Source organism: Amblyraja radiata, chromosome 19, assembly GCF_010909765.2.
Source record: "Amblyraja radiata isolate CabotCenter1 chromosome 19, sAmbRad1.1.pri, whole genome shotgun sequence".
NCBI lineage: Eukaryota > Metazoa > Chordata > Chondrichthyes > Rajiformes > Rajidae > Amblyraja > Amblyraja radiata.
Window position 1 is genome coordinate 8,270,073 of NC_045974.1, and position 25,373 is coordinate 8,295,445.

Sequence of the window (25,373 nt, forward strand, 5' to 3'; positions counted from 1 at the left end):
ATTTATAATATTATTAAAGTCAATTAACCTACAAGCGAGTTTGAAGAAGGATCTCAACCTGAAACATAGAAACATAGAAAATAGGTGCAGGAGTAGGCCATTCGGCCCTTCGTGCCTGCACTGCCATTCAATATGATCATGGCTGATCATCCAACTCAGTATCCTGTACCTGCCTTCTCTCCATAACCCCTGATCCCTTTAGCCACAAGGGCCACCTATTCCTTTTCTCCAGAGAAATGCTGCCTGTCCCGCTGAGTTATTCCAGCGTTTTGTGCCCATCTTCAACCTACAAACCTGTACGCCTTTGGAGTGTGAGAGGAAACCGGAGCACCTGGAGGAAACCCATACAGTTTACAGGGAGAACGTACAAACTCCGTACAGACATCACCCGTAGTTGGGATCGAACCCAGGTCTCTGGCGCTGAAAGGCAGCAGCTCGTCTGCTGCCCCACTGTGCCGCCCTGTGTTCTCGTACCAAAGGGAACGTATTTGACTGCCCCCATGAATCTGGGCTTCAAGTTCCAGAGCAAAAAACAAGGAATGGCAAACATCTCACGCCGTGGCTATAACAGTGGAGATGAGGTGAGAGTTTAGGAAACAAATCACAAAAACATTGTTACTGCAGTAACAGGAAAAAAAATACTGTAGTGTTAAACACTATTAGAAGTGTAAATCGTCACTTGTGTCGGATAAAACTAGTGTACGGGGGTCGCTGGTCGGCGTGGACTTGGTGGGCCAATAGGTGTAGGAAGGAACTGCAGATGCTGGATTAAACCGAAGATGGACACAAAATGCTGGAGTAACTCAGCGGGGCAGGCAGCATCTCTGGGGAGAAGGAATGGGTGACGTTTCGGGTCGAGACCCATCTTCAGAAATCCACCTTCATCTTCTCTACCCAGAGATGCTGCCTGTCCTGCCAAGTTACTCCAGCATTTTGCGTCTATCCAATAACATGGATCGCGTACAAACTACCGGATGCATTACAGCTTAGACAATAGGCAATAGACAATAGGTGCAGGAGTAGGCCATTTGGCCATTTGGCCCTTCGAGCCAGCACCGCCATTCAATGTGACCATGGCTGATCATCCCCAATCAGTACCCCGTTCCTGCCTTCTCCCCATATCCCCTGACTCTGCTATTTTTAAGAGCCCTATCTAGCTCTCTCTTGAAAGCATCCAGAGAACCTGCCTCCATCACCCTCTGAGGCAGAGAAGGGTTGGGAGGGTAACAGCTCTGTCCAAGAACCTAAGACTACTAAAAGTTCCCGAATATCTATTTTTAAGGGGAAAAAACAACAATTTGGTTAAACTCGCCCAATGTAATCTAAAAATGGAAAACACTGCTGTTGTTACCAGCAGATAAACGGTTAACAGATTTGCACAACATTCCACGACTCAATATTTATAACGTCAAGGTTAACTCAATAATTTCAAACATTTTGAGGTCTTCATTAAAGTAACATAATATCATATAAACATTACGTTTTCCTGCCAAATGTCACTTCCAGGCCAACTTTTCAGGATTATTAAGTGTTTTTCTATAGGTCATAACTCATCTCAACTTTTACTGCCTCCGCTAACCTCAAAGTAGTTCACATAAAACGGAAAGTATACACATGAATGCTTCATTTGATGTAGATTCTACATTTCCCTGAAACCTGCAGGTTCTTGCACATGAGTATAGAAGTTGGGATGTTGAGTATAGAAGTTGGGATGTAATGTTAAAATTGTACAAGGCATTGGTGAGGCCAATTCTGGAGTATGGTGTACAATTTTGGTCGCCTAATTATAGGAAGGATGTCAACAAAATAGAGAGAGTACAGAGGAGATTTACTAGAATGTTGCCTGGGTTTCAGCAACTAAGTTACAGAGAAAGGTTGAACAAGTTAGGGCTTTATTCTTTGGAGCGCAGAAGGTTAAGGGGGGACTTGATAGAGGTTTTTAAAATGATGAGAGGGATAGACAGAGTTGACGTGGAAAAGCTTTTCCCACTGAGAGTAGGGAAGATTCAAACAAGGGGACATGACTTGAGAATTAAGGGACTGAAGTTTAGGGGTAACATGAGGGGGAACTTCTTTACTCAGAGAGTGGTGGCTGTGTGGAATGAGCTTCCAGTGAAGGTGGTGGAGGCAGGTTCGTTTTTATCATTTAAAAATAAATTGGATAGTTATATGGATGGGAAAGGAATGGAGGGTTATGGTCTGAGCGCAGGTATATGGGACTAGGGGAGATTATGTGTTCGGCACGGACTAGAGGGGTCGAGATGGCCTGTTTCCGTGCTGTAATTGTTATATGTTATATGTTATAAGGTGCGTTTTTTCCCTCGATTATACAATCCCTCAAAATTCCCAGAATCGCACATGACTTTATTTTTTTACTCGTGAAGTTTTTTCAACACCGTGAAAACTGTCCACGAGTAAAAAAACACTCGTGATGAAAAGAATCGTTACTTTTTACTCGTAGGAGCTCGTGAACATACTCGTGGAAGGTCGTAGGAGTCCGTTGAATACCACGAGTTTGATTTATTTTTAAACTCTGGAGAGCTCTTGGGTGAACTCGCATCGTGGGGCAGGCCCTTAAGTCCAGTTCTGAGGAGATGTCAACCACCTCAAAGATCAACCTCTTCTGCAGTTGTATAGGGCTCTGGTGAGACCACATCTGGAGTATTGTGTACAGTTTTGGAAGGACATCCTTGTGATTGAGGCAGTGCAGCGTAGGTTCACGAGATTGATCCCTGGGATGGCGGGACTGTCATATGAGGAAAGATTGAAAAGACTAGGCTTGTATTCACTAGAGTTTAGAAGGATGAGGGGCAATCTTATAGAAACATATAAAATTATAAAAGGACTGGTCAAGCTAAATGCAGGAAAAATGTTCCCATTGTTGGGCGAGTCCAGAACCAGGGGCCACAGTCTTAGAATAAAGGGGAGGTCATTTAAGACTGAGGTGAGAAAAAACTTTTTCACCCAGAGAGTTGTGAATTTATGGTATTCCCTGCCACAGAGGACAGTGGAGGCCAAATCACTGGATGGATTTAAGAGAGCGTTAGATAGAGCTCTAGGGGCTAGTGGAGTCAAGGGATATGGGGAGAAGGCATGCACGGGTTATTGATAGGGGATGATCAGCCATGATCATATTGAATGGCGGTGCTGGCTCGAATGGCTGAATGGCCTCCTCCTGCACCTATTTTCTATGTTTCTATGTTTCTATGTAACCCTGTACCTCTCTCCACAGTCACCGACTGACATTTCTGAGTATTTCCAGTATTTTGTTTTTATATCACTAGAAGCGGCCAATAAATCAGCAGCATTGATCACAAAAAAGTTTTCAATTTCTGGGAAGAAATTTTGAGAATGTCGTCTCAAATTCTGTCTGTGGTGCGAAACAGCCTTCCACGGCTTCATGCCCAGGCAAATTCTTTTTAAGAGGTACAGCGCAGAAACAGGCCCTTCGGCCCACCAAGTCCATGCCAACCAGTGATCACCCCGCACACTAACACTATCACAATGGACAACTATTGGAGTTGCGGGAGGAAACCGGAGCAACCGGATAAAACCCACGCCGTCACAGGGAGAATGTAGAAACTCCGTACAGACAGCACCCGGAGTCAGGATCGAACCCTGGTCTCGGGTGCTGTGAGGCAGCAACTCTACTGCTGCGCCACCGTGCCGCCCAAGTCTTCATTCTAAGTGAAAACTGACTAATAAAACCTCATGACCAGTCTGAAGAAGGGTCTCGCCCTGAAACGTCACCTATTCCTTCGTTCCATCAATGCTGCCTCATCTGCTGAGTTTCTCCAGCATTTTTGTCCACCTTCGATTTTTCCAGCATCTGCAGTTCTTTCATAAAAATAAAACCTCATGAAATCGGCTAATGGAAAATATTGCAAGTAGTTTCCCTTTTCCTATTTGTCGCCAGATGTGCCGGGAACATCTGTTTCAAACTTCGTTATCACCCTCACACTTCTGTGTTTACACCAGGGTTATTTCAAATTTCAATATCACACCTCGACCCTGATCTGCTACAATTTTTCTCTCCGTAAAGTGTGAAAATTCATAACTCTAAATACAAACAGGGGGGGTGGGGGGAACTGCTGACAACAAAAGAGCAAATGCAAATTTCCACCACAGATCAACTTCAAGAAAAGATCTCAGTAGAGAGAAGGTTCACCAGACTGATTCCTGGTATGTCAGGACTTTCATATGAAGAAAGACTGGATAGACCCGGCTTGTACTCGCTAGAATTTAGAAGATTGAGGGGGGATCTTATAGAAACTTACAAACTTCTTAAGGGGTAGGACAGGCTAGATGCAGGAAGATTGTTCCCGATGTTGGGGAAGTCCAGAACAAGGGGTCACAGTTTAAGGATAAAGGGGAAATCTTTTAGGACTGAGATGAGAAAAACATTTTTTACACAGAGAGTGGTGAATCTCTGGAATTCTCTGCCACAGAATGTAGTTGAGGCCAGTTCATTGGCTATATTTAAGAGGGAGTTAGATGTGGCCCTGGTGGCTAAAGGGATCAGGGGGTATGGAGAGAAGGCAGGTACAGGATACTGAGTTGGATGATCAGCCATGATCATATTGAATGGCGGTGCAGGCTCGAAGGGCCGAATGGCCTACTCCTGCACCTATTTTCTATGTTTCTATGTTTCTTCAACTGATCCCACACATGCAAAGATGAAAAATAATGCCTCTTGAGCTTCACAAGAAGCGTCACAAAAAATATACCAGTGTGTTGATTAAATGTTCTCATCTGTAATCCTCAAATTTGCAGAGTTGAGATTTTCTCCAGAGTTAAGAATAGAGTTAGAGTGTGGAGAAGATTTACGAGGATGTTGCCAGGGGTTGAGGGCCTGAGCTATAGGGAGAGGTTGGGCATGCTAGGACTTTAGTCCTGGGAGTGCAGGACACCGATAGAGGTGTATAATAAGATCGCGAGGGGAATTGATTGAATAGAATAGAATACTTTATTGTCAAATCCCAAGTCACAGTGAAATTCTTTGCTTGCATACCGTGCTAGGTATGCAAATAGTCGCCCATAAATGGCGCTGCTCACAACGTTACATTCCACCCCCCCCCCCCCCCCCCCCACCAGTTCCTCCTTGTTCTTCACCCCCTCCCCTACGCCAGGTCCTCCATTGTAAAAGTGAATGCTTTTAGCAATAACTAAGGGAATCGAGAACCAGAGGTCAGAGGTTTGTGGTGAGAGGGGAAAAGATTAGACAATAGGTGCAGGAGTAGGCCATTCGGCCCTTCGAGCCAGCACCGCCATTCACTGTGATCATAGCTGGTTATTTAGAGATACAGCGTGGAAACAGGCCCTTCGGCCCACGCTGACCAGCGATCACCTGTGCACTGGTTACGTGAGATCGACAAATAAGTTTGAAACAGATGTGTAGGAAGGAACTGCAGGTGCTGGTTTACAGTGAAGACGGGCGCAAAAAGCTGGAGTAACTCAGCGGGTCGGGCAGCATCTCTGGAGAAAAGGAATTGGTGACGTTTCGGGTCGAGACCCTTCTACAGACTGAGAGGCAGGGAAAGGGAAACAAGAGATGTGAAAAGGTACATAGAAACAATTAAATGTAAGGTGTGCAAAAGCGTCGCCGGAGACCCGGGTTCAATCACGACGACTGGTGCTGTCTACACGGAGTTTGTACGTTCTCCCCGACCTGCGTGGGTTTTCTCCGAGATCTTCGGTTTCCTCCCACACTCCAAAGACGTACAAGTTTGTAGGTTAATTGGCTTGGTATAAATGTCTAGAGAGTGTAGGATAAGGTTAATGTGCGGGGATCGCTGTTCGGCGCAGACCCGGTGGGCCGAAGGGCCTGTTTACGCGCTGTATCTCTCAACTAAACTAAACAAAAACTGAAGAAAATGCAATATTAAAAAGCAAGAACTTTAAAAAGATAGCAACACCTTTCACTTATATAGAACCGTATTTTTCTTTACAATACAATTTTTCTTTACAATACTCCAAAAGATGTTTCACACTTAAATACAAGGAGAGAAACTTCTCCAGCCCGTGTCGCGGGGTTGGAACGACCTGGAGCGGGGAAGTACATCACCCGGCACGGCTTCATGGCCGTGGGACTCACCAGCGCACGCTGGGGCTCCAACTTCGAGACTTCTAGACCGGGAGCGGGGCCGTAAATCGCCCCGCACGGCCTAAAATGGCCGTGGGACTTATCATCACCCGCCTGGGGCTTGGATATCGGGAGAGACATGGAGAGCAGGGGAGAGAAAAGACTTTTGCCTTCCATCACAGTGGGTTCACTGTGATGGATGTTTGTGTGAACTTAATTGTGTGTATGTCTGTAGGACATTGTCTTTGTTTGTATGGCTGTGGAAACAAAATTTTGTTTGAGTCTCACTGGGGCTCAAATGACAATAAATTCGTATTGTATTGTATTGTATTGTATTGTAAACTAAAAATTAAACAAAAGTGCGTGTAAAAGCAGCTTTACCAGGTATTCTAGTATTCAGGAATTAATTATGTCATAAGATCATAAGGAATAGTAGAATTAGGCCATTCGGCCCATCAAGTCTACTCCACCATTCAATCGTGGCTGATCTATCTTTCCCTCCGAATCCTATTCTCCTGCCTTCTCCCCATAACGTCTGACACCCGTACTAATGAAGAATCTATCTATCTCTGCCTTGTAAATATCCACTGACTTGGCCTCCACAGCCTTCTGTGGCAAAGAACTCCACTGATTCACCACCCTCTGACTAAATACATTTTCCTCATCTCCTTCCTAAAACAACGTCATTAATTTCTGAGGCTGTGACCTCTGGTCCTAGACTCTCCAACTAGTGGAAACATCCGCTCCACATCCACTCTATCCAAGCCTTTCACTATTCTGTATGTTTCAATTAGGTCCCCCCCTCATTCTTTTAAACTCCAGCGAGTACAGGCCCAGTGCTGACAAACGCTCATCATAGTTTTTAACCGACTCATTCCTGGAATTATATTTAATTTAGAATTACTCCACTGCCTACAATTTCTACTTTGGACCCCAATTTTCAATTCTGCATGGTTCTGAATTCTCAGCTTGTTTCCAGTTTGTTTGAAGGAGGGTCTCGACCCGAAACATCACCCATTCCTTCTCTCCAGAGATGCTGCCTGTCCCGCTGAGTTACTCCAGCTTTTTGTGTCTATCTTCAGTTTGTTTCTGTTTGCCAGCCAAACTGATGCCCGTGGCTAAAAGCAAACACCAAGGCAGAAGAGAGATCGCAAGAGAGAACATCTGTTAAGAGGCAGCACGGTGGTGCAGCGGTAGAGTTGCTGCCTTACAGCGCCAGAGTCTTAGGGCGACTCGATCCTGACTATGGGTGCTGTCTGTACGGAGTTTGTCCGTTCTTCCCGTGACCTGCGTGGGATTTCTCCGGGAGCTCCGGCTTCCTCCCACATTCCAAAGACGTACAGGTTTGTAGGTTAATTGGCTACAGTAAAATTGTTAATTGGCTCTAGTGTGTGTAGGATAGTGCTAGTGTGTGGGGCTCGCTGGTCAGTGCAGGCTTGGTTGGTCGAAGGGCCTGTTTCCGTGCTGTATCTCTAAACTAAACTAAAGAATTAGTGAACATACAATAAGAAAAATGGATAGGGAGATATATGGAGTTTTCCTTTGATGGAGGTTTTCACATCTTGATGTATTTCCAAATCATTTCACTGCCAATAAATTACTCTTTAAAAAAAAGCACAAGGCACTGGAGTAACTCCGCGAGTCAGGCAGCATTGCTGAAGAACATGGATAAGTTTAGTTTAGCTTATTATCGTCATGTGTATCGAGGTATAGTGAAAAGCTTTTGGTTGCGTCTGCAAAAAGACTATACTGGAGTACAACCAAGTTGACAGATACAGGTTAAAGGGAATAGCACTCAGTACAAGATAAAGTCCGATTAAAGTTAGATGATGTTTTGGGTCGGAACCCTTCTTATTCTCATAACATGGTCAAAACATGTTAGATCACAAACTAAAGCCAATGAAGTAAATAACCAGTGATAGACGCAAAAAGCTGGAGTAACTCCGCGAGACCGGCAGCATCTCTGGAGAGAAGGAATGGATGACGTTTCGGGTCGAGACCCTTCTTCAGCATCTGTTCAGATGGTGTTGATCAAAGGGAGATTTTGCCCAAGGGGTTTGACCTATCGAGGGACTATTTATTTTATGCATCCACCTGACAAAATAAACAGTCCCTACTGAACGGAACATTGTGCTCGATGGGAAACGTGTGGTAGTTTGAAATCTGGGCACGATGAAGTGCTGTGTATCATCCGGCAGCAGAAACGCACCCCAGCACAATGCGCAGCTTCTTGACCCAGCCGTATCCTTCACTCCACAGTTACTGTCACGCTAAGGTGTTAACTCTGGTTCAATGTGTAGGAAGGAACTGCAGACGCTGGTTTAAACCGAAGATACGCACAAAAAGCTGGAGTAACTCAGCGGGACAGGCAGCATCTCAAGAGAAAAGGAATAGGTGACGTTTCGGGTCGAGACCCTTCTTCAGACTGAGAGTCGGGGGAGAGGGATACTAGAGGCATGAAAAGGTTCAGAGCCGGCACCAGTTCAGAACGTCTGTTCTGAATTTCAGTTCAGTTTAGTTTATTGTCACCTTCCTTCATAGGAATCTGAGGGGTAACTTTTTCACACAAAGGGTTGAGTTGAGTATATTGTCATTCAAAACATTTTTAGACCGAAATTGGGTACCTTGCAGTCAGACAGAAAATAGAATAACAGAACACACAATGAACACAGGTCTGCCGGGCACCTCCTCACTGTGATGGAAGGCAAAAAGTCTTAAAGTCTCGTCTCTTCCGTCCTTGTTCTCCCTCTGCTTTGAGGCGATCCAGGCTTCCGATGTCGGGCCCCCCCCGCCGGGTGATGGTAAGTCCCACGGCTGAATCCGAGCTCCGCGAACGGGCCGATTCAAACTCCGCGTCCCCGCGCGGATGAAGCTGCCACCCTCCAGTCCGGCGGACGAGGCTGTTTTGCGGGAGCTCCGGAGAATCGGTCATCAACCTAGGACCAGCCAGCTCCCGATGTTGTCGTCCAAAGGGTGTTGGGTGTATGGAACAAGCTGCCAGATCAGCTAGTTGAAACTGGGTCTGTCCCAGCATTTAAGAAACAGTTAGACAGGTGCATGGATAGGGCAGGTTTTGAGGGATGTGGACCAAACGCGGGCAGGTGGGACTAGTGTAGCTGGGACATGTTGGCCAGTGTGGGCTAGTTGGGCTGAAGGGCCTGTCTCCACACTGTATCACTCTATGACTTTATGAGCAAGTTGACAAGAGAGCTGGCATTGGAACGTTGGGCCAAATGGCCTCCTTCAGTACATTCTGTGATGTTATGGAAAAGTAGGTAAAACTCATGCAGGATATTTATTTGACAAAGCAAAGGAAGCCAACCCTCTATAAAAAAAAGTGCAAGAAACATAGAAACAGGTGCAGGAGTAGGCCATTCAGCCCTTCGAGCCAGCACCACCATTCAATATGACCATTGCTGATCTTCTAAAATGAGTACCCCGTTCCTGCTTAATCTCTATATCCCTTGATTCCGTTAGCCCTAAGAGCTAAATCTAGAAAGGAGGGAATGAATAGCGGATAACAGTATGATCTTTGTGACTGGACGGCAACAATAAATTATTTTCAGTTCATGACACCGACTAACCTCTCGGTTAAACTTGATTCCAGCCCATCGTTTATTTGCCAAGCACCCTCGCAGAGAAACATTTCTCAATTTAATGGGCCAATTTAACAGCTATAAAAGGAGTTGTGCTATGCCACTTGGTTCCAATGTATTCTGAATTTCCTTAAAAGACATTGTTCCTGGAAGATTAGCCAAGCACCCTTCATTGGCCATCAGTGAACGTATTAAGAACTAGGGCAGGAGCTGTACATAACTTGGACCAAACTGGAGAGGTGGATTACATCGTGTAGGAAGGAGCTGCAGATGCTGCTTTACACCTAAGACGGACGCAAAATGCTGGCGTAACTCAGTGGGACTGGCAGCATCTCTGGAGAAAAGGAATAGGTGACTTTTCTGGTCGAGACCCTTCTTCAGACGGAGAGCCAGGGGAGAGGAAAACTAGAGGTATGGAACAGCACAGAACCAATCAGAGCCGGCACCGATGACCAAGGAGTGGTGGAGCCCACAATGGTCCATTGCTGGCTGTGGAAGAGGAGATAACGAAGGCATGAAACCCTGAAGAAAGGTTTCGGCCCAAAACGTTGCCTATTTCCTTCGCTCCATAGATGCTGCTGCACCCGCTGAGTTTCTCCAGCACTTTTGTCTACCTTCGATTTTCCAGCATCTGGTAGTTCCTTCTTGAGCATAAAACAGTGAGACTGGCAGGACCACTAGGGTGGGGGAGGGACGGAGAGAGAGAGAATGCAAGGGTTAGTTGAAAATAGAGAAATCGATATTCATACCGCTGGAGTGTAAGCTGCCCACACGAAATATGAGGTGCTGTTCCTCCAATTTGCGTTTGGCCTCACTGCCAGTTGAGGAACCCCAGGACAGAAATGTTAGTGTTGGAACGAGTAGGGGAGTTGGAGTGTATAGCAACTGGGAGATTACATTCCCTGAGGAAGATTTGGAGGTCGGTTGGATTTTCCAACAATCTGACAACTTCTATGAAACTCGGCTGTCAGCGGCAGGTTTATCGAAATGCGAGCCGCGGTTGACCATCACGTTTTATACTTTGGAGCTACAGCGTGGAAACAGGCCCTTCTGCCCACCGAGTCCACACCAACCACCACCACACTAGCACTATCCTACACACTAGGGACAATTCACAATTTTGTTCACCGAAGCCAATTAACCTACAAACCTGCCGTGAAACCGGAGCACCCAGAGAAATCCCACTCAGTCACGGGGAGAATGCAAAACACTGTGCAGACAGCACCCGTAGTCAGGTTCGAACCCGGGTCTCTGGCGCTGTGAGGCAGCAATTCTACCGCTGCGCCACCGTTTGATTATACCACAGTGCTGCTTTTCCAGTGACTCTTCTTTTTCTTGCGTACGGCGTGCACAGCCTAAAGTTGTAGGACAACTTGTTCTATTTGACCTTATTTGACAGGGCTTTTCCACCAACACCACACCTTTTCCATTTTCGGTGCATATATCGGGAATACCCAGTTTAGCCAAAAGATTGGGGCTGGGAAGAGTCGTGTGACTCAAAGCAAACTGTATCTTTGGCAGAAATCGGAGCCGATTTGCTTGGAAAACAGGTTCTATTTAAAGGAAGGAGGAACCACTAGGATGTCTCCCAATAACTCGCAGCGAGTTGAGGTCAGATACATTGTTGGCACAAAATGCATCTCCGTCATTTACAGCGGTGTGGACACAGTCTGAAGAAGGGTCTGGACCCGAAACGTCACCCATTCCTTCTCTGCAGAGACGCTGCCTGTCCCGCTGAGTTACTCCAGCATTTAGGGTCTGCCTTTAGCGAGCTCAGCTGGAGGAATTGCCGAACCAAGTTTACACTCTGGACTTCAGAGATACAGTGCGGAAACAGGCCCTTCGGCCCACCAAGGCCACACCGACCAGCGATCACCCTGTGCACCAGCACTCTCCTACACACTAGGGACAATTTCATGACTTACTAAATCCAATTAACATACACACTTGTACGTCTTTGGAGTGTGGGAGGAAACGGGAACACCCGGAGACGACACATGCTGTTGCAGGGAGAACGTACAAACTCTGTACAGACAGCACCTGTAGTCAGGATTAAACCCGGGTCTCTGGCGCTGTGAGGCAGCAACTCTACCGCTGTGCCACCGTGTGATTATACTACAGTGCTGCTTTTTCAGTGACTCTTCTTCTTCTTCTTGCATACGGTGTGCACGGCCTAAAGTTGTAGGGCAACTTGACCTTATTTGATTGTGCACGCCAGGTTGATTGCATTCGTTGAAACCGGTCGGCCCACGTGAAGGTTGCAACCTCCCACCCCTCAGCGACTCTTAAGGTGACTTCACCTCTTGATGGAAAAAACAGCGTGCAGGCAGCTGTAAATAAACTGGAGGATTTCTTGCTGAATTGGTCATGTTTTTAACATCTACTAAACCTTTTAGTAATTGTATCGATACAGTTTCAGGTTGTGTATATACTTTATCCTATTCCAGCTCACATTGGAGTCTGGATGAGCAGCCAAGATGGAGTTCTACAGGGCGGGCATCCTTTTACATCTAAGATGCTGCCTGAACCGCCGAGTTAATCCAGCACTTTGTGCCTATCTTCGATAAATACCGGCATCTGCAGTTCCTTTCCACACAATTAATAACAGCATTTTCATGGGACATTCTCAAATTCTGGAAATTAGGAAAGATAATTATAACGGGCGGCACAGTGGTGCAGAGGTAGTTGCTGCCTTACAGCGCCAGAGACCTGGGTTCGATCCTGACTACGGGCGCTGTCAGTGCGGTGTTTGTACGTTCTCCCCGTGACTTGTGTGGGTTTTCTCCGGGTGCTCCGGTTTCTCTCCCACATTCCAAAGACGTTCAGGTTTGTAGGTGAATCGGCTTGGTAAAATGGTAAATTGTCCCTAGTGCGTGTAGGATAGTGCTAGTGGGATGACAGGTGGCACAATGGGCTAAGTGTTCGGCTGGCAACCGGGAGGTAGCCGGTTCGAATCCCGCTTGGAGTGCATACTGTCGTTGTGTCCTTGGGCAAGACACTTCACCCACCTTTGCCTGTGTGTGAATGTGTGTGAGTGATTGGTGGTGGTCGGAGGGGCCGTAGGCGCAGATTGGCAGCCACGCTTCCGTCAGTCTGCCCCAGGGTAGCTGTGGCTACAGAAGTAGCTTACCACCACCGAGTGTGACTGAGGAGTGAATGAATAATGCGATGTAAAGCGCCTTGAGTATTAGAAAGGCGCTATATAAATCCCATCCATCATTATTATTATTAGTGTGCGGGGATCGCTGGTCGGCGCGGGCCTAGCTGGCCAAAGGGCCTGTTTCCACATTGTATCTCTAAACTGAACTAAGGACTAAGAAAAATGGTGAAATATGTTGAAATAATTACAGTAGGAACAATGTTTACTTTTTCTCAAAACCAAAGTATATTTTATTTCATTCCACTGAAAGGGAACTTTTACTAGCGTTGCTGTTGTTGGCAACAAGTTTGGTTTCTAGACTAACCAGGCCAGAGTTAACTGTATCAATGATTGACAATGTCAGCAAATTGATATTGTAGCAGTAGAAAGAGCATAAGAAGCAGGAAAAGGTCCATCAGCCCAGACAGCCTGCTCCACCACTCAATAACATGATGGTACGGTAACATATTGATCCAACCTTGCCCTTTTTTCCTTTGACGTCTGAAGAAAGGGTCTCGACCCAAAACGTCAACAATTCCTCCTCTCCAGAGATGATGCCTATCCCGCTGAGTTACTCCAGCATTTTACGTCCATCCATCATTTTTCCTTTCCTTGACTCGCTCGTAGTTTAAATGTGCAAGAACCTTATCACGATAGGGCTGTTGTTTCATAACTCGAACAAAATACCCAGTTTGTTTAGAGGTAGACTGAAGTTTGATTGTGCTTATGTAGGATATACATAAGAATATCCCATATATTCTGAAGAATTTAGTTTAGTTTAGAGATACAGCGCGGAAACAGGCCCTTCGGCCCACCGCGTCCGCGCCGACCAACGATCCCCGCATATTAACACTACCCTGCACACCAGTAACAATTTACGATTTTACCGAGGCCTATTAACCTACACACCCGTACATCTTTGGAGTGTGGGAGGAAACCTGAGCGCCCGGACAAAAACGCACTCAGATCGTACAAGTCAGGATCGAACCCGGGTCTCTGGCGCTGCAAGGCAGCAACTCTACCGCTGCGCCACCGTGCCGCCCTATATAAGAATATTCATATATCCAACAAGAATGTTAATGAACTGTGTGCAATAAAGGACTTTCACTGTACCTAGGTAATGTGACAAAATAAAGTAGCATTGAACCAAGGAGGTAGCTTTGGGAACCAATGTGTAATTGCCATGAGTCAAATGTAGGTTTTAATGTAAATTTAGCTGTACAAATACTTGCAAAACACTTACCAGACTGATTTATTTGTTTGTTTGTTTTGTAAAAATGAGCCAAAGCTAAAATATTTCCTTGCTTTCTTTGGCCGCGCTTCGCTTTTGATGAAATAGAGGGGTTTTCTGTTTTAGCTTCAGGTTGGAGGCTTGTGAATGTTCTCCTAATGAGTTGTCCCTGCATTTATTTTCCACCACTCCCACAGGTAAAGCGTTGAAGGCCTGCCTTGCCCGGGGGCAGAGTCAAAGACCCACTTTGCAGGGAATTGTGGCAAAGTCTCCCGTCCTAATACTTTGTAGCCGCTGCAGGGATTTAAACTTGACTTTTAATTTCACCGCATATTAGCCGAGGGACTCCAGTTTTATCCCCTTTCTAATCCATCCACCGCTCCCCACCGCACAGCGGTAGAGTTGATGCCTCACGGCGCCAGAGTCCCGGGTTCAATCCTGACTACCGGTGCTTGTCTGTATGGAGTTTGTACGTTCTCCCCATGACCCACGTGGATTTTCTCCGGGTGCTCCGGGTTCCTCCCACACTCCCAAGGACGTACAGGTTTGTAGGCCGATTGGTAAAATTGTAAATTGTCCTTAATGCGTGCAGGGTTGTGTAAGCATGCGGGGATCGCTGGGCGGCACGAACTCGGTGGGCCGAAGGGCCTGTTTCCACTCCGTATCTCTAAACTAAACCACTGCACCCCACCACTTAGACAACCCTCTGACAACCGCAGTCTGAATAAGGACCCCGACCTGAAGGTCAGGCAGCGTCTCCGGAGAAATGGGACAAGACCTTGCTTCAGACTGAGACTTTGGGGAGAGGGAAACTAGAGGTATGAAAAGGCTCAGAACAAATCAGAGCTGGCACCGATGCAGTATGAATTTTGCCTGGTTGACACGAGTTATCACAACAATTGCCCAGGAAGGAACTGCAGATGCCGGTTTACACCGAAGTTAGACACAAAATGCTGGCATAACTCAGCGGGTCAGGCAACAATTCTGGAAAAAGGTGCAGGTGACATTTCAGGTCGAGACCCTTCTTCAGAGAGGGAAACTAAAGGTCTCATTTCAAATCACTCTTGCATTCCCTCTCTCCCTCATCCCAGGCATCCTGCTAGTTCCACTGTTCGCATCCCTTCATTATCACCCCTTCCACAGCCAACAATGGGGATATGTGGATCTCTGAAACAAAAACCAAATCTTGCAATCCAGCGTTCCTGTCCGCAACTTCCCAAGACTCAAACCATTCCTCTGTTTTTAAGATGTAAGATGGGGGGGGGGGTAGATCATGGAAGAGGATGATCTGTAGCACAACATGGGTGCTGGTTCCAGCAGGATCGGTCAACACATGGGAGAATGCAATTAGGTTTTGATCTTCATTGTCACTTAGCATGAGCTCGACTCCCAAGAGGACATGTAGATACGAGAAACTGCAGACGCTGGTTTACAGACAAGGAGACAAACTGCTGGAGTAACTCCACATGTCAGGCAGCATCTCTGGAGATCCATCATAGGATCATGACAGATAGGAGCAGAATTAGGACATTCGGCCCATCAAGTCTACTCCGCCATTCAATCATGGCTGATCTATCTCTCCCTCCTAACCCCATTCACCTGCCTTCTCCCCATAACCTCTGATACCCTCTCACCCCCTTCTTTTCTAGCTTTAGCCAAAGGTATGAAAAGGCTCAGAACAAATGAGATGAGGTATGAATATTGATTTTTCTCATTTTAAATAACCCTTGCATTCCCTCTATCCCTCATCCCAGGCATCCTGCTGGTTTCACAGTTTGCATCCATCTATCCCTATGTTTTAGAGAGGAGTCTCACCCCGGCCACTCCTTCTCCCCTCTCCTATTGGGCAAAAGGTATAGACGTGTGAAAACGTACACCTCCAGATTCAGGGACAGTTTCTTCCCAGCTGTTATCAGGCACCTGAATCATCCTACTACAGCCAGAGAGAGCATTGCTGAATGACAATCTGCCTCACTAGTGACCCTCGGAAAATCTTTAAGAAAGAACTGCAGATGCTGGAAAAATCGAAGGTAGACAAAAATGCAGGAGGAACTCAGCGGGTGAGGCAGCATCTATGGAGAGAAGAAATAGGCGACGTTTCGCAGGGAGACGCTGAGTTCCGCTGAGTTCCTCCAGCATTTTTGTCCACCTCGGAATATCTTTGATCGGTCTTTACTGGCTTTGCCTTGCACTAAACGGCATTCGCTTAATCATGTATCTGTACACTGTGGACGGCTCGATTGTAATCGTGTCCTGTCTTTCCGCTGACTGGATAGCAAGCAACAAAAGCTTTTCACTGCACCTCGGTACACGTGACAATAAACTAAACTTATAGGGGAGTGATCGGGTGAACCCGAATCAGACATCGGGGGCATCACGGTGGCACAGCGGTAGAGTTGCTGCCTTACAGCACCGATCCAGACCATGGGTGATTTTCTGTACGGAGTTTGTACGTTCTCCCCGTGGGTTTTCTCCGAGATCTTCGGTTTCCTCCCACACTCCAAAGTCGTACAGGTGTGCAGGTTAATTGGCGTGGGTGTATGCGTAAATTTCCCCTCGTGTGTGTAGTATTGTTAGTGTGCGGGGATGTGGACTGGGTGGGCCGAAGGGCCTGTTTCCGCGCGGCATCTCCAAACTAAACTGATGTGCCAACTGTTTTCAATGGGAGCCTTCTCTTCTCAGTCAGGGGTCACGGGTTCAAGCCTTACTCCAGGGGCGTCAGCACATAACTCAGGCTGGCACCCCACTGCTGTGCTGTTGTTACCTCCACAGTATCGGAAGGCGTTAAACCATAGCCTCTGCTTGTGTTCTAAGGTTGGATTATCCCAGTGTCCTGGACAAGATTTACCCCTGAAACAATACCATCCATTTACTTAGTTAATTGCTGTTTTAAGCCCCAAATAGTGTATAAACTGGCCATTGCAGTATTTCAATCTGTTGTGTGTGTGTGTGTGTATCATTTTTTAGTTTAGAGATACAGCGCGGGAACAGGACCTTGGGACAACCAAGTCCACGCCGACCAGCGATCCCCGCACACTAGCACTATCCTACACACTGGGGACAATTTACAATCTTACCAAGCCAATTAGCCTGCACACCTGTACGTCTTTGGAGTGTGGGAGGAAAACGGAGCAGCCGGAGAAAACCCATGTAGGCGACGGGGAGAACGTACAAACTCCGTACTGGCAGCGCTGTTAGTCGGGATGGAACCCGGCTCCCCGGCGCTGTAAGGCAGCAACTCTACCTCTGCGCCACCGTGCCACACATGTGGGTAGTATCATTTTTGAAGTGACATCAGAAACCTGGATGTCTAAATCTCAACATTTTATACACAACTAAAGACCTGACACCACTTATGTGATGGTTATCTTCCACAGATTAACATGCCATGGTAATGGTGGCACAGCACTAGAGTTGCTGCCTTACAGAGCCAGAGACCCGGGTTCGATCCTGACTACGGGTGCTGGCTGTGTGGAGTTTGTACGATCTCCCCAACGTCCACGTGGGTTTCTCCGGGTGCCCCGGTTTCCTCCCACATTGCAAAGACGTGCGGGTTTGTGAGGTTATTTGGCCTCTGTAAATTGCCCCTGGTGTGTTGGATGCGAAAGTGGGATAGCATGGAAGGAGCCTGCGAGTGAATATTGTACAGTGCCGACTTGATACCCTGTCTGAAAGACCCGTTTCCATGCTGTATCTCTAAACTAAAATGATGAACAATTATTGCTTCCTGTTGTTGCAGGTCAAATCAAAGATACATCCTCGTTGCTGCATCTAGTCTGCGTCAGTAACACATTCTTGTGTGCTTTGATCCAAGGTAGGGGTGGGAGATTGCAACCTTCATGTGGTCCGCCCTGTTTCAACGAATGCAATCAACCTGGTGTGCACAATCAAATAGAACAAGTTCTCCTACAACTTTAGGTTGTGCAGGCAAGAAGAAGAAGATCCAAACGTAGACTACGGAGCCTCCAGTTACATCAAGGCGAGAGCAAACCCACATCTGCAGGATTTCAGACCTGCAGATTCTTTGTATCCAGTTCATGACCACCTCCATATCATAAAAACATAGAAAATAGGTGCAGGAAGAGGCCATTCGGCCCTTCGAGCCAGCACCGCCATTCATTGTGATCATGGCTGATCGTCCCCTATCAATAACCCGTGCCTGCCTTCTCCCCATTTCCCTTGACTCCACTAGTCTCTACAGCTCTATCTGACTCTCTCTTAAATCAATCCAGTGATCTGGCCTCCACTGCCCTCTGTGGCTGGGAATTCCATAAATTCACAACTCTCTGGGTGAAAAAGTTTTTTCTCACCTCAGTCTTAAATGACATCCTTAGAAGATTGAGGAGATTGGGTATAAGTGATAGGAGCAGAATTAGGCCATTCGGCCCATCAAGTCTACTCCGCCATTCAATCGTGGCGGATCTATCTTTCCCTCTCAACCCAATTCTCCTGCCTCCCCCCCTATGACCCATGTCTGTCGGTGAATACTCTCTTGGATCTCTAAAAGTGCACGGTGAAGAACGTATGGACTGGTTGCATCGTGGCCTGGTTTGACAACTCGAACGCCCAGTAACGGAGCAGATGACAACAAGTGGTGGACGGCACGAATTGGCAACAGCAGTTCCTCATCGATAACCATTATTATCACAGGGGCACCAGACGGCCATGTGCTCAGCCCCCTGCTCCACTCCCTCTACATCCAGGACCATGTACCCCGACAAAGTTCCAACTCCATCTTTAAATTTGCCCAGGACACCACCGCCATTGGATGAATTACTGATGATGATGAGTCAGCGAATAATGGGAGGTAGATCTTTCCAACAAATTATAGCAGAACGCTGAGTTTGGCCTCGGCATGAGAAGACCAAGGAGATGAGGCTTCAGTCATTGGTTATTGTTCATTCGACTTGAATACAAAGCCTTTCAAAAAAAGTAAATCGCTCAGAATCCCTCCAAGAGCCGGCATTCATCATCTGTAGTTTCCTTTAGTTGGTAGATCCTGGTAGCATAGGTGGTGTTAGGGGGGTGGTTCCTGGGACACCAGCCGGAACTAACCAGTTGAGCCTTCCCGAGGAGTTGCGGGACTAACTCAACGAAACACCAGTGAAGGGATGTGCCCACTTATGGCGGCATGGTGGCGCAACGTTAGGGCTGCTGCCCTGCAGCGCTTATCGCACGAGGGACCCTGGTTCGATCTCGACCATGTGCGCTGTCTGTATAGAGATTGTACGTTCTCCCCGTGACCACGTGGGGATTTCTCCAAGATCTTCGGTTTCCTCCCACGCTCCAAAGATGTCCAGATTTGTAGGTTAATTGGCTTGGTATAAATGTAAGTTGCCCCTACTGTGTGCAGGGTAGTGTTGATGTGCGGGGATTGCTGGTCAGTGTGGACTCAATGGGCTGAAGGGCCTGTTTCCGCGCTGTATCTATGTTCATGGACATGCAGTGTATGAAATGGATGCAAGTTGATAATTCACGATAAGCAAACGGAACAGCGAGTTCCAATGACAACTTTGCTAGTTTAAAACACCGTTTAAGATAAATGAAAGACTGAGATTAGATTTTGTTGTTAATATCAATATCATTCCTAAATGAGACCAGAGGTGAGAAACTTATTCTCAGACTAGGAGCGGCACAGTGGAGTTGCCACCTTACAGCGCCAGAGACCCGGGAAGATTTCAACTTGTGGCATTCTTGGAAGCCATCTTTGTTAATGAAGGGCTTTGGCAATGGTTTTAGTTTTAACCGACAGGCCTGGAGTGTGGGAGGGAACCGGAGCACTCGGAGAAAACCCGCACAGATCACGGGGAGAACGTACAAACTCGGTGCAGACAGCACCCGAGGTCAGGATCGAACCCGGGTCTCCGGCGCTGCAAGGCAGCAACTCCACTGCAGCACCACTTTGAGCAAGGGCAAGATTATGCCCATTCACTTGTCGGTGTGAATAATATGGTGTATAATCAGAAAGGAAAATCCCCTTTCATGCGAGCAAGTAAATCACTAGACTTTAGCCTGCAGCTTACCTTCACATTGTTTCCCGTCTCCTTTGTAGCCAGGCTTGCAGATGCATTTGTAGGACTTGGGAGTATTTTGGCAGATGGCATCGATGTGACAATCATCGGTCCCTACAGCGCACTCATCGAGATCTAGAATGAGACAAGAAAGAGTTAAGCGCCACAATTCCAATAATCGACATTGACAAATGAGTCTGAAGAAGAGTCTCGACCCGAAACGTCACCTATTCCATCGCTCCATAGATGCTGCCTCACCCGCTGAGTTTCTCCAGCATTTTTGTCTACCTTCGATTTTTCCAGCATCTGCAGTTCCTTCTTAAACTAGGCAAATTATACCCATGCGCATTATGTTCACGTGCTTGATGTGGTGGTAAGGAGGTGGCAACACAAAGGGAATTTGTCCATCTTGCCACCCGACTGTTGGCCTCACCCACTGCCAACCTTTAGCTGAGCTGCCATAGAATTAGGCCATTCGGCCCAGCAAGTCTTCCTCGCCATTTAATCATGGCTGATCTATCTTTGCAATGTAAGCACAAAGATAACCTGTTATCAGACTCATATTGTTGAGCTTCATAAGTTCATGTTCTAGGAGCAGAATTAGGCCATTCAGCCCATCAAGTCTACTCCGCCATTCAATCATGGCTGATCTATCTCCCCCCTCTCAACCTCATTGTCCTGCACAGTGGTGCAGCGGTAGAGTTGCTGCCTTACACCGCTTGCAGCGCCAGAGACCCGGGTTCCATCCTGACTACGGGTGCTGTCGGTACGGAGTTTGTACGTTCTCTCCATGACCTGCGTGGGTTTTCATCGGAGATCTTCAGTTTCCTCCCACACGCCAAAGACGTACAGGTATGTAGGTCAATTGGCTTGGTGATTGTGTAAATTGTCCCTAGTGTGTGTGGGGTAGTGTCAATGTGTGGGGATCGCTGGTCGGTGCGGACACGGTGGGCCGAAGGGCCTGTTTCCACGTTGTATCCCTAAACTAAACGTCCTTTTATTCTGAGGCTGTGGCCTCTGCTCCTAGACTCTCCCACTAGTAGAAACATCCTCACCACATCCACTCTATCCAGCACTCTGTGTGTTTGTCTACATTTAAAACATTATCGTGTCCCAGCCCACAAGTCCAATATAGATTGTCACAGTATCTCGAAAAAAGTTTAGCACAACAATTCACACAGAATCAAACTTGCATTCTCTCATGTTTGGTACCAAACTACCCACAAACAAAATGCTATAAATTTAATTTTATTAAACCGAGCCAAAACTATTCGAGACAACACTGCCCCTGTCGATCAAGAATGGAACTGGAGCCTAAACTTTAGGAACAAATAAACTTTTTTTTTGCTCTGGACCTCTCGAGAAAACAGCAATATTAATGCAACTAATACAGTGGTTATTCAGGACGGTCGCGCATACAGAAATAATGTGAACTGGGTCTTTGCATTTTCCAACCCCCCTACTCTGTAAAGTCATAAATATTATGCAAAGCCCCGTTATGTGCAGGAAGGAACTGCAGATGCTGGTTTACACCGAAGTTAGACACAACAAGCTGGAGTAACTCAGCGGGTCAGGCAGCATCTCTGAAAAGAAGGAATGGGTGATGTTTCGGGTCGAGACCCTTCTTCAGACCCGTTATGTTCTGATTTGCACAACCTCAGTTAATCGCGTGAAGCTATTGGGAGGGGGGAGAGTTTCCAGACGAGTATGTATCTTACACTTGTGTCGGGAAACTGCAGATGTTGGTTGGTTTGCACCGAAGATAGAGGCAAAACGCTGGAGTAACTCAGCGGGTCGGGCAGCATCTCTGGAGAGAAGGGATATCCAGAGATGCTGCCTGTCCCGCTGAGTTGTATTGGCCTTCCGGGGGGGGTGGTAATATTACAAGGGAATGGGCGGAAGACATGGGCAGCTTGCTCGGACTCGGAGCGGCAGACAGTGCGATGTTATTTCACGGTTCCCGAAGGCCAAACACTGCCCGGGCAAGAACAACAAACTGCAACCTAGCGTCTTTTAAATATCAACCTTCTCCCCGTCCCATAATAAGCGAGGGGGTTTTTAAAAAAAAGTAGAGGGGGGTGTGGAAGAGTTAATTAAGAGGTGCCCATTAAAACGTCGCCCATTCCATTTCTCCAGAGATGCTGCCTGTCCCGCTGAGTTACTCCAGCTTTTTGTGTCTATCTTCGCAATTAAGAGGCAGTTGTGATAACATTGGTTAAACCTGCTTTGCTTTGTATCTTCCGACCACAAGTCAAAAACAAGCAGCATTAACGTGTAGAGTTCATCAAAGATGCATATTTTTTTTTAAATCTAAACCGATACATTAGCTCAAAACTTTAATCAAACGCACATCATTTTAATTCGCGTGTAGATCGATGTACACACTCCGGGGCTGCTGGCGAACGTAAAGTGGGATTTATTTACTGATATTAACACAAGTCTGTCAAGTTCCAACATTTTAACAGCAAATTTGCTTCGGTGTTAATAAACGCCAGGCGCTTGGTTCAATGTTGCGTTAAATAGAAAACAATTCTGATTTCCCATTGATTTTGTTTTGTTAAAACAGGGAATGGGCAACTTTGCAAACATTGGCGACTCGTGCTTCCGTGAGTTAATTAAGAAAATTAAATAATTTAAAGTCCTGCAGCCCAATTTGAATTGCCAATTGGACCGAGGCATCATTATTCGAGCGCCCCTCTTCAGGTGCCCGGCGCTATTGATTAATGGATTACTGTAAATAAGGCGGCGGCAGCGGCGGCTGGAGGGGGTTTAGACTGGTAATCGATTTGTTCGCACTGTCATTATCCATCTGCGTCGGAGCCCGGACCATTGTCCGCGTTCCCTCGGCGGGGCGAGTCCTTCGAGAGTCAGACGAGAAGCGAATGCAGCCATAAACCTCTTGGCCAGTTGGTTATTATTGCATCTTGTAGCGATGCATGGGTTCAAACGAGAGCCCGTCTGAAGGGTTCATTGAGGCCGCATCTAACAGATTGCAATGGCCTTGACAATAATGACAATCTAATGAGCGTTTAAACGTTACGGGAGTCTTTTGGACGAGGAAGACCTTTTATTTATTCATAGACAGTCATTTTCGCCTCCTCCTCCCCCTCCCCCTTTAAGGAAACAGCCGGCTTTTTTTTTTGTTGTTTTGTCGTTGAATCGATTGGATCTGCCGTCCCAAACCGAGTTTCAGATAAATGAACTGGAGGCAATCCGAGACTGGTCTCCGACAGCAGCAGTCGGCTGCAGCGAAGCAGAAAATAAATAGTGCCCATGTCATATTTTGACCCATTATCAAGTACTCCTCCCGTGTGGTTTCTCGGGACTTGACAGCTGGGTTCCTTGGTACCGCCGCCGTCCGCAGAATTGAACTGCAAATGAGCCCGAAGGGGGCTTTTCATGAGGGCTGGGGGGAGGAAGAATCAGTCCGTGTTAACCAATGTAAAATATCGCTGTCTCTGCAGGGAATATCTCCCGTGGTACAAACACCCTTCGAATCTCTCAATTTAAACTATTTAACCACTGCAAATCTATTTTTTTTTTTTAAATATAAAGTATTTCCACGTTGTAAGATTCTATAAATATAGTATGCAACAAAAACAACTTGGTTATAATCGTTCCGAATACATGGCCCCATGTTTTAACAGAGGCATTTTAAAAAACATATTAGGAAAATCAGACTTGCAATCATTTCTCAGTGCAAAAGTTAAACAAATATCTTCAGTTTAAACCAGCATCAGCAGTTCCTTCCTACACACTCAACGTTACAAACTTTATTTAAGTTCAGGACGTTTAGTGTTTGCACAAAAAAACTTCGAATTAGATTAGGAGGGAGAAAGGGAGAGAGCCTCGGATGTTTTAACTAATATAAATGACGTTGGGGCTGCTAAAAAAAACTTGAAAGTAGCCCCACATTTGCATTAAAATACAAAAAGGCCACAATTAAAAGAACTGAAAGAAAATGCTTACTCCTTTGTTTCGCTTTTCCCCCAGGTACTGTATTCTGTTCCTTGACTAGTAATAAAAGTGTCGTGCTGGCGCGGTGCTAATGACAAAAGTCTATGATCTTTGCTAATAACTTCTGAAAGTTGCAAATGTTTTCTCGCAAAATTTCAAGGATAAGCTGCAGATTTCAACATTGGGAACAGAGGCGTCTGAACTGAAATCTCTTGGAAGTCCTTCAAAGCCCAGACGGGGCAAAATAAAAAGAGTCTTACCATTGACTGGTTGCAAACATTTCTCCCCCCCTTCCCGCCCCGAAATGTATACAACTGACAAACACTCACCCTCACTAAAAAAAAATAAACAGACTTGAATTCCTCCCCTCTCCTTTCACAGTTTGCAAAATAAACGTTAAAAAAAGGTTACAGAGAGAATGTTTCAAATTGCAGAAGTCTTACCTACAAGCCCACTAGTTACCAAGGAACGGCAAGTATTTAACAGGACGAAAAACAAACAGAAGTGCCATGAAAAACAAACAGTGCCCATAATGATATGTTTCGATCCTCGGTGTTTCTTTGATAAGACGCGTTTGGACTGAGAATTTGAGGAGCTGACAGCCTCATTTTCATGCGGGAACGTCAGGGGCACCGGCGCGGCCGCGGGCACGAGCCGGGCATTCCCGGCGCGCGTGCACGCCCCGCCAATGAGGCTGTTGCAAAAGCAGACGGGGACGCGCTTTGTGGCGGAGGAGGAGGAGGAGGAGGAGGAGAGAGGGAGCGCGCAGCGAGGCGAGGCTGCTGAATGATGCAGATGCTCCGGAACGCGCGAGCGCGCGCCGGGGTAGCAGGCGTCTGGGACAAGATTCGAAAATGGAACGCGGTCCCGGGGAGATGGAACGTTGTTCCCGGGGAAATGGAACGTTGTTCCCGGGGAGATGGAACGCGGTCCCGGGGAGATGGAACGCGGGCCCGGGGAAATGGAACGTTGTTCCCGGGGAGATGGAACGCGGGCCCGGGGAAATGGAACGCGCGCCCTGGATTTCCACCTCCCCTTCGCCGGCACGCGCAAGGTCCAGCCTTCGCATTGATGACAGGAGTCTCCACCCTCTCGCGTCCCCCTCTTTTTTCTCTCTCTCTCTCTGTTGCGCGTGCACGGAGGCGCAGAGGTTGCATCGCACACATCTGCAAAAAAAAGTGCGAGCTTTTGTTGTCTGCGTGGCCGGGTGAGATCGCGCCTCTTGGGGGTAAGGAAGGAAGGAAGGAAGGAAGAGGGGTGGGTGTGTGAGAAGCTTCATCAGCAAGCAGGGGCGCGTTTGCAAAGGTGCGAGTTGTATCCCGAACGGGTGGGCTTCGCGCCGCTCTCATCGCTTCAA

General features: G+C 46.9%; 1 protein-coding gene across 5 annotated transcripts in view; it reads right to left on the reverse strand.

The window, feature by feature from the left end:
* The window catches only part of scube1 (signal peptide, CUB domain and EGF like domain containing 1), a 199,247-nt gene extending 174,513 nt beyond the window's left edge, over positions 1-24,734 (reverse strand). For 2 of the 5 annotated variants that reach the window (XM_033037606.1, XM_033037603.1), the window contains exons 1-2: positions 24,460-24,733; positions 20,072-20,194 (exon numbers count right to left, since the gene is read on the reverse strand). In XM_033037606.1, coding sequence (XP_032893497.1) covers positions 20,072-20,194; positions 24,460-24,547 — 211 coding nt within the window. In that variant the 5' untranslated portion in view covers positions 24,548-24,733. Of the gene's footprint in view, positions 1-20,071; positions 20,195-24,028; positions 24,186-24,459 lie in introns of those variants that run through there. The other 3 variants (XM_033037605.1, XM_033037604.1, XM_033037607.1) reach the window with 3 other exon arrangements.
* Positions 24,735-25,373: the final 639 nt, after the last annotated feature.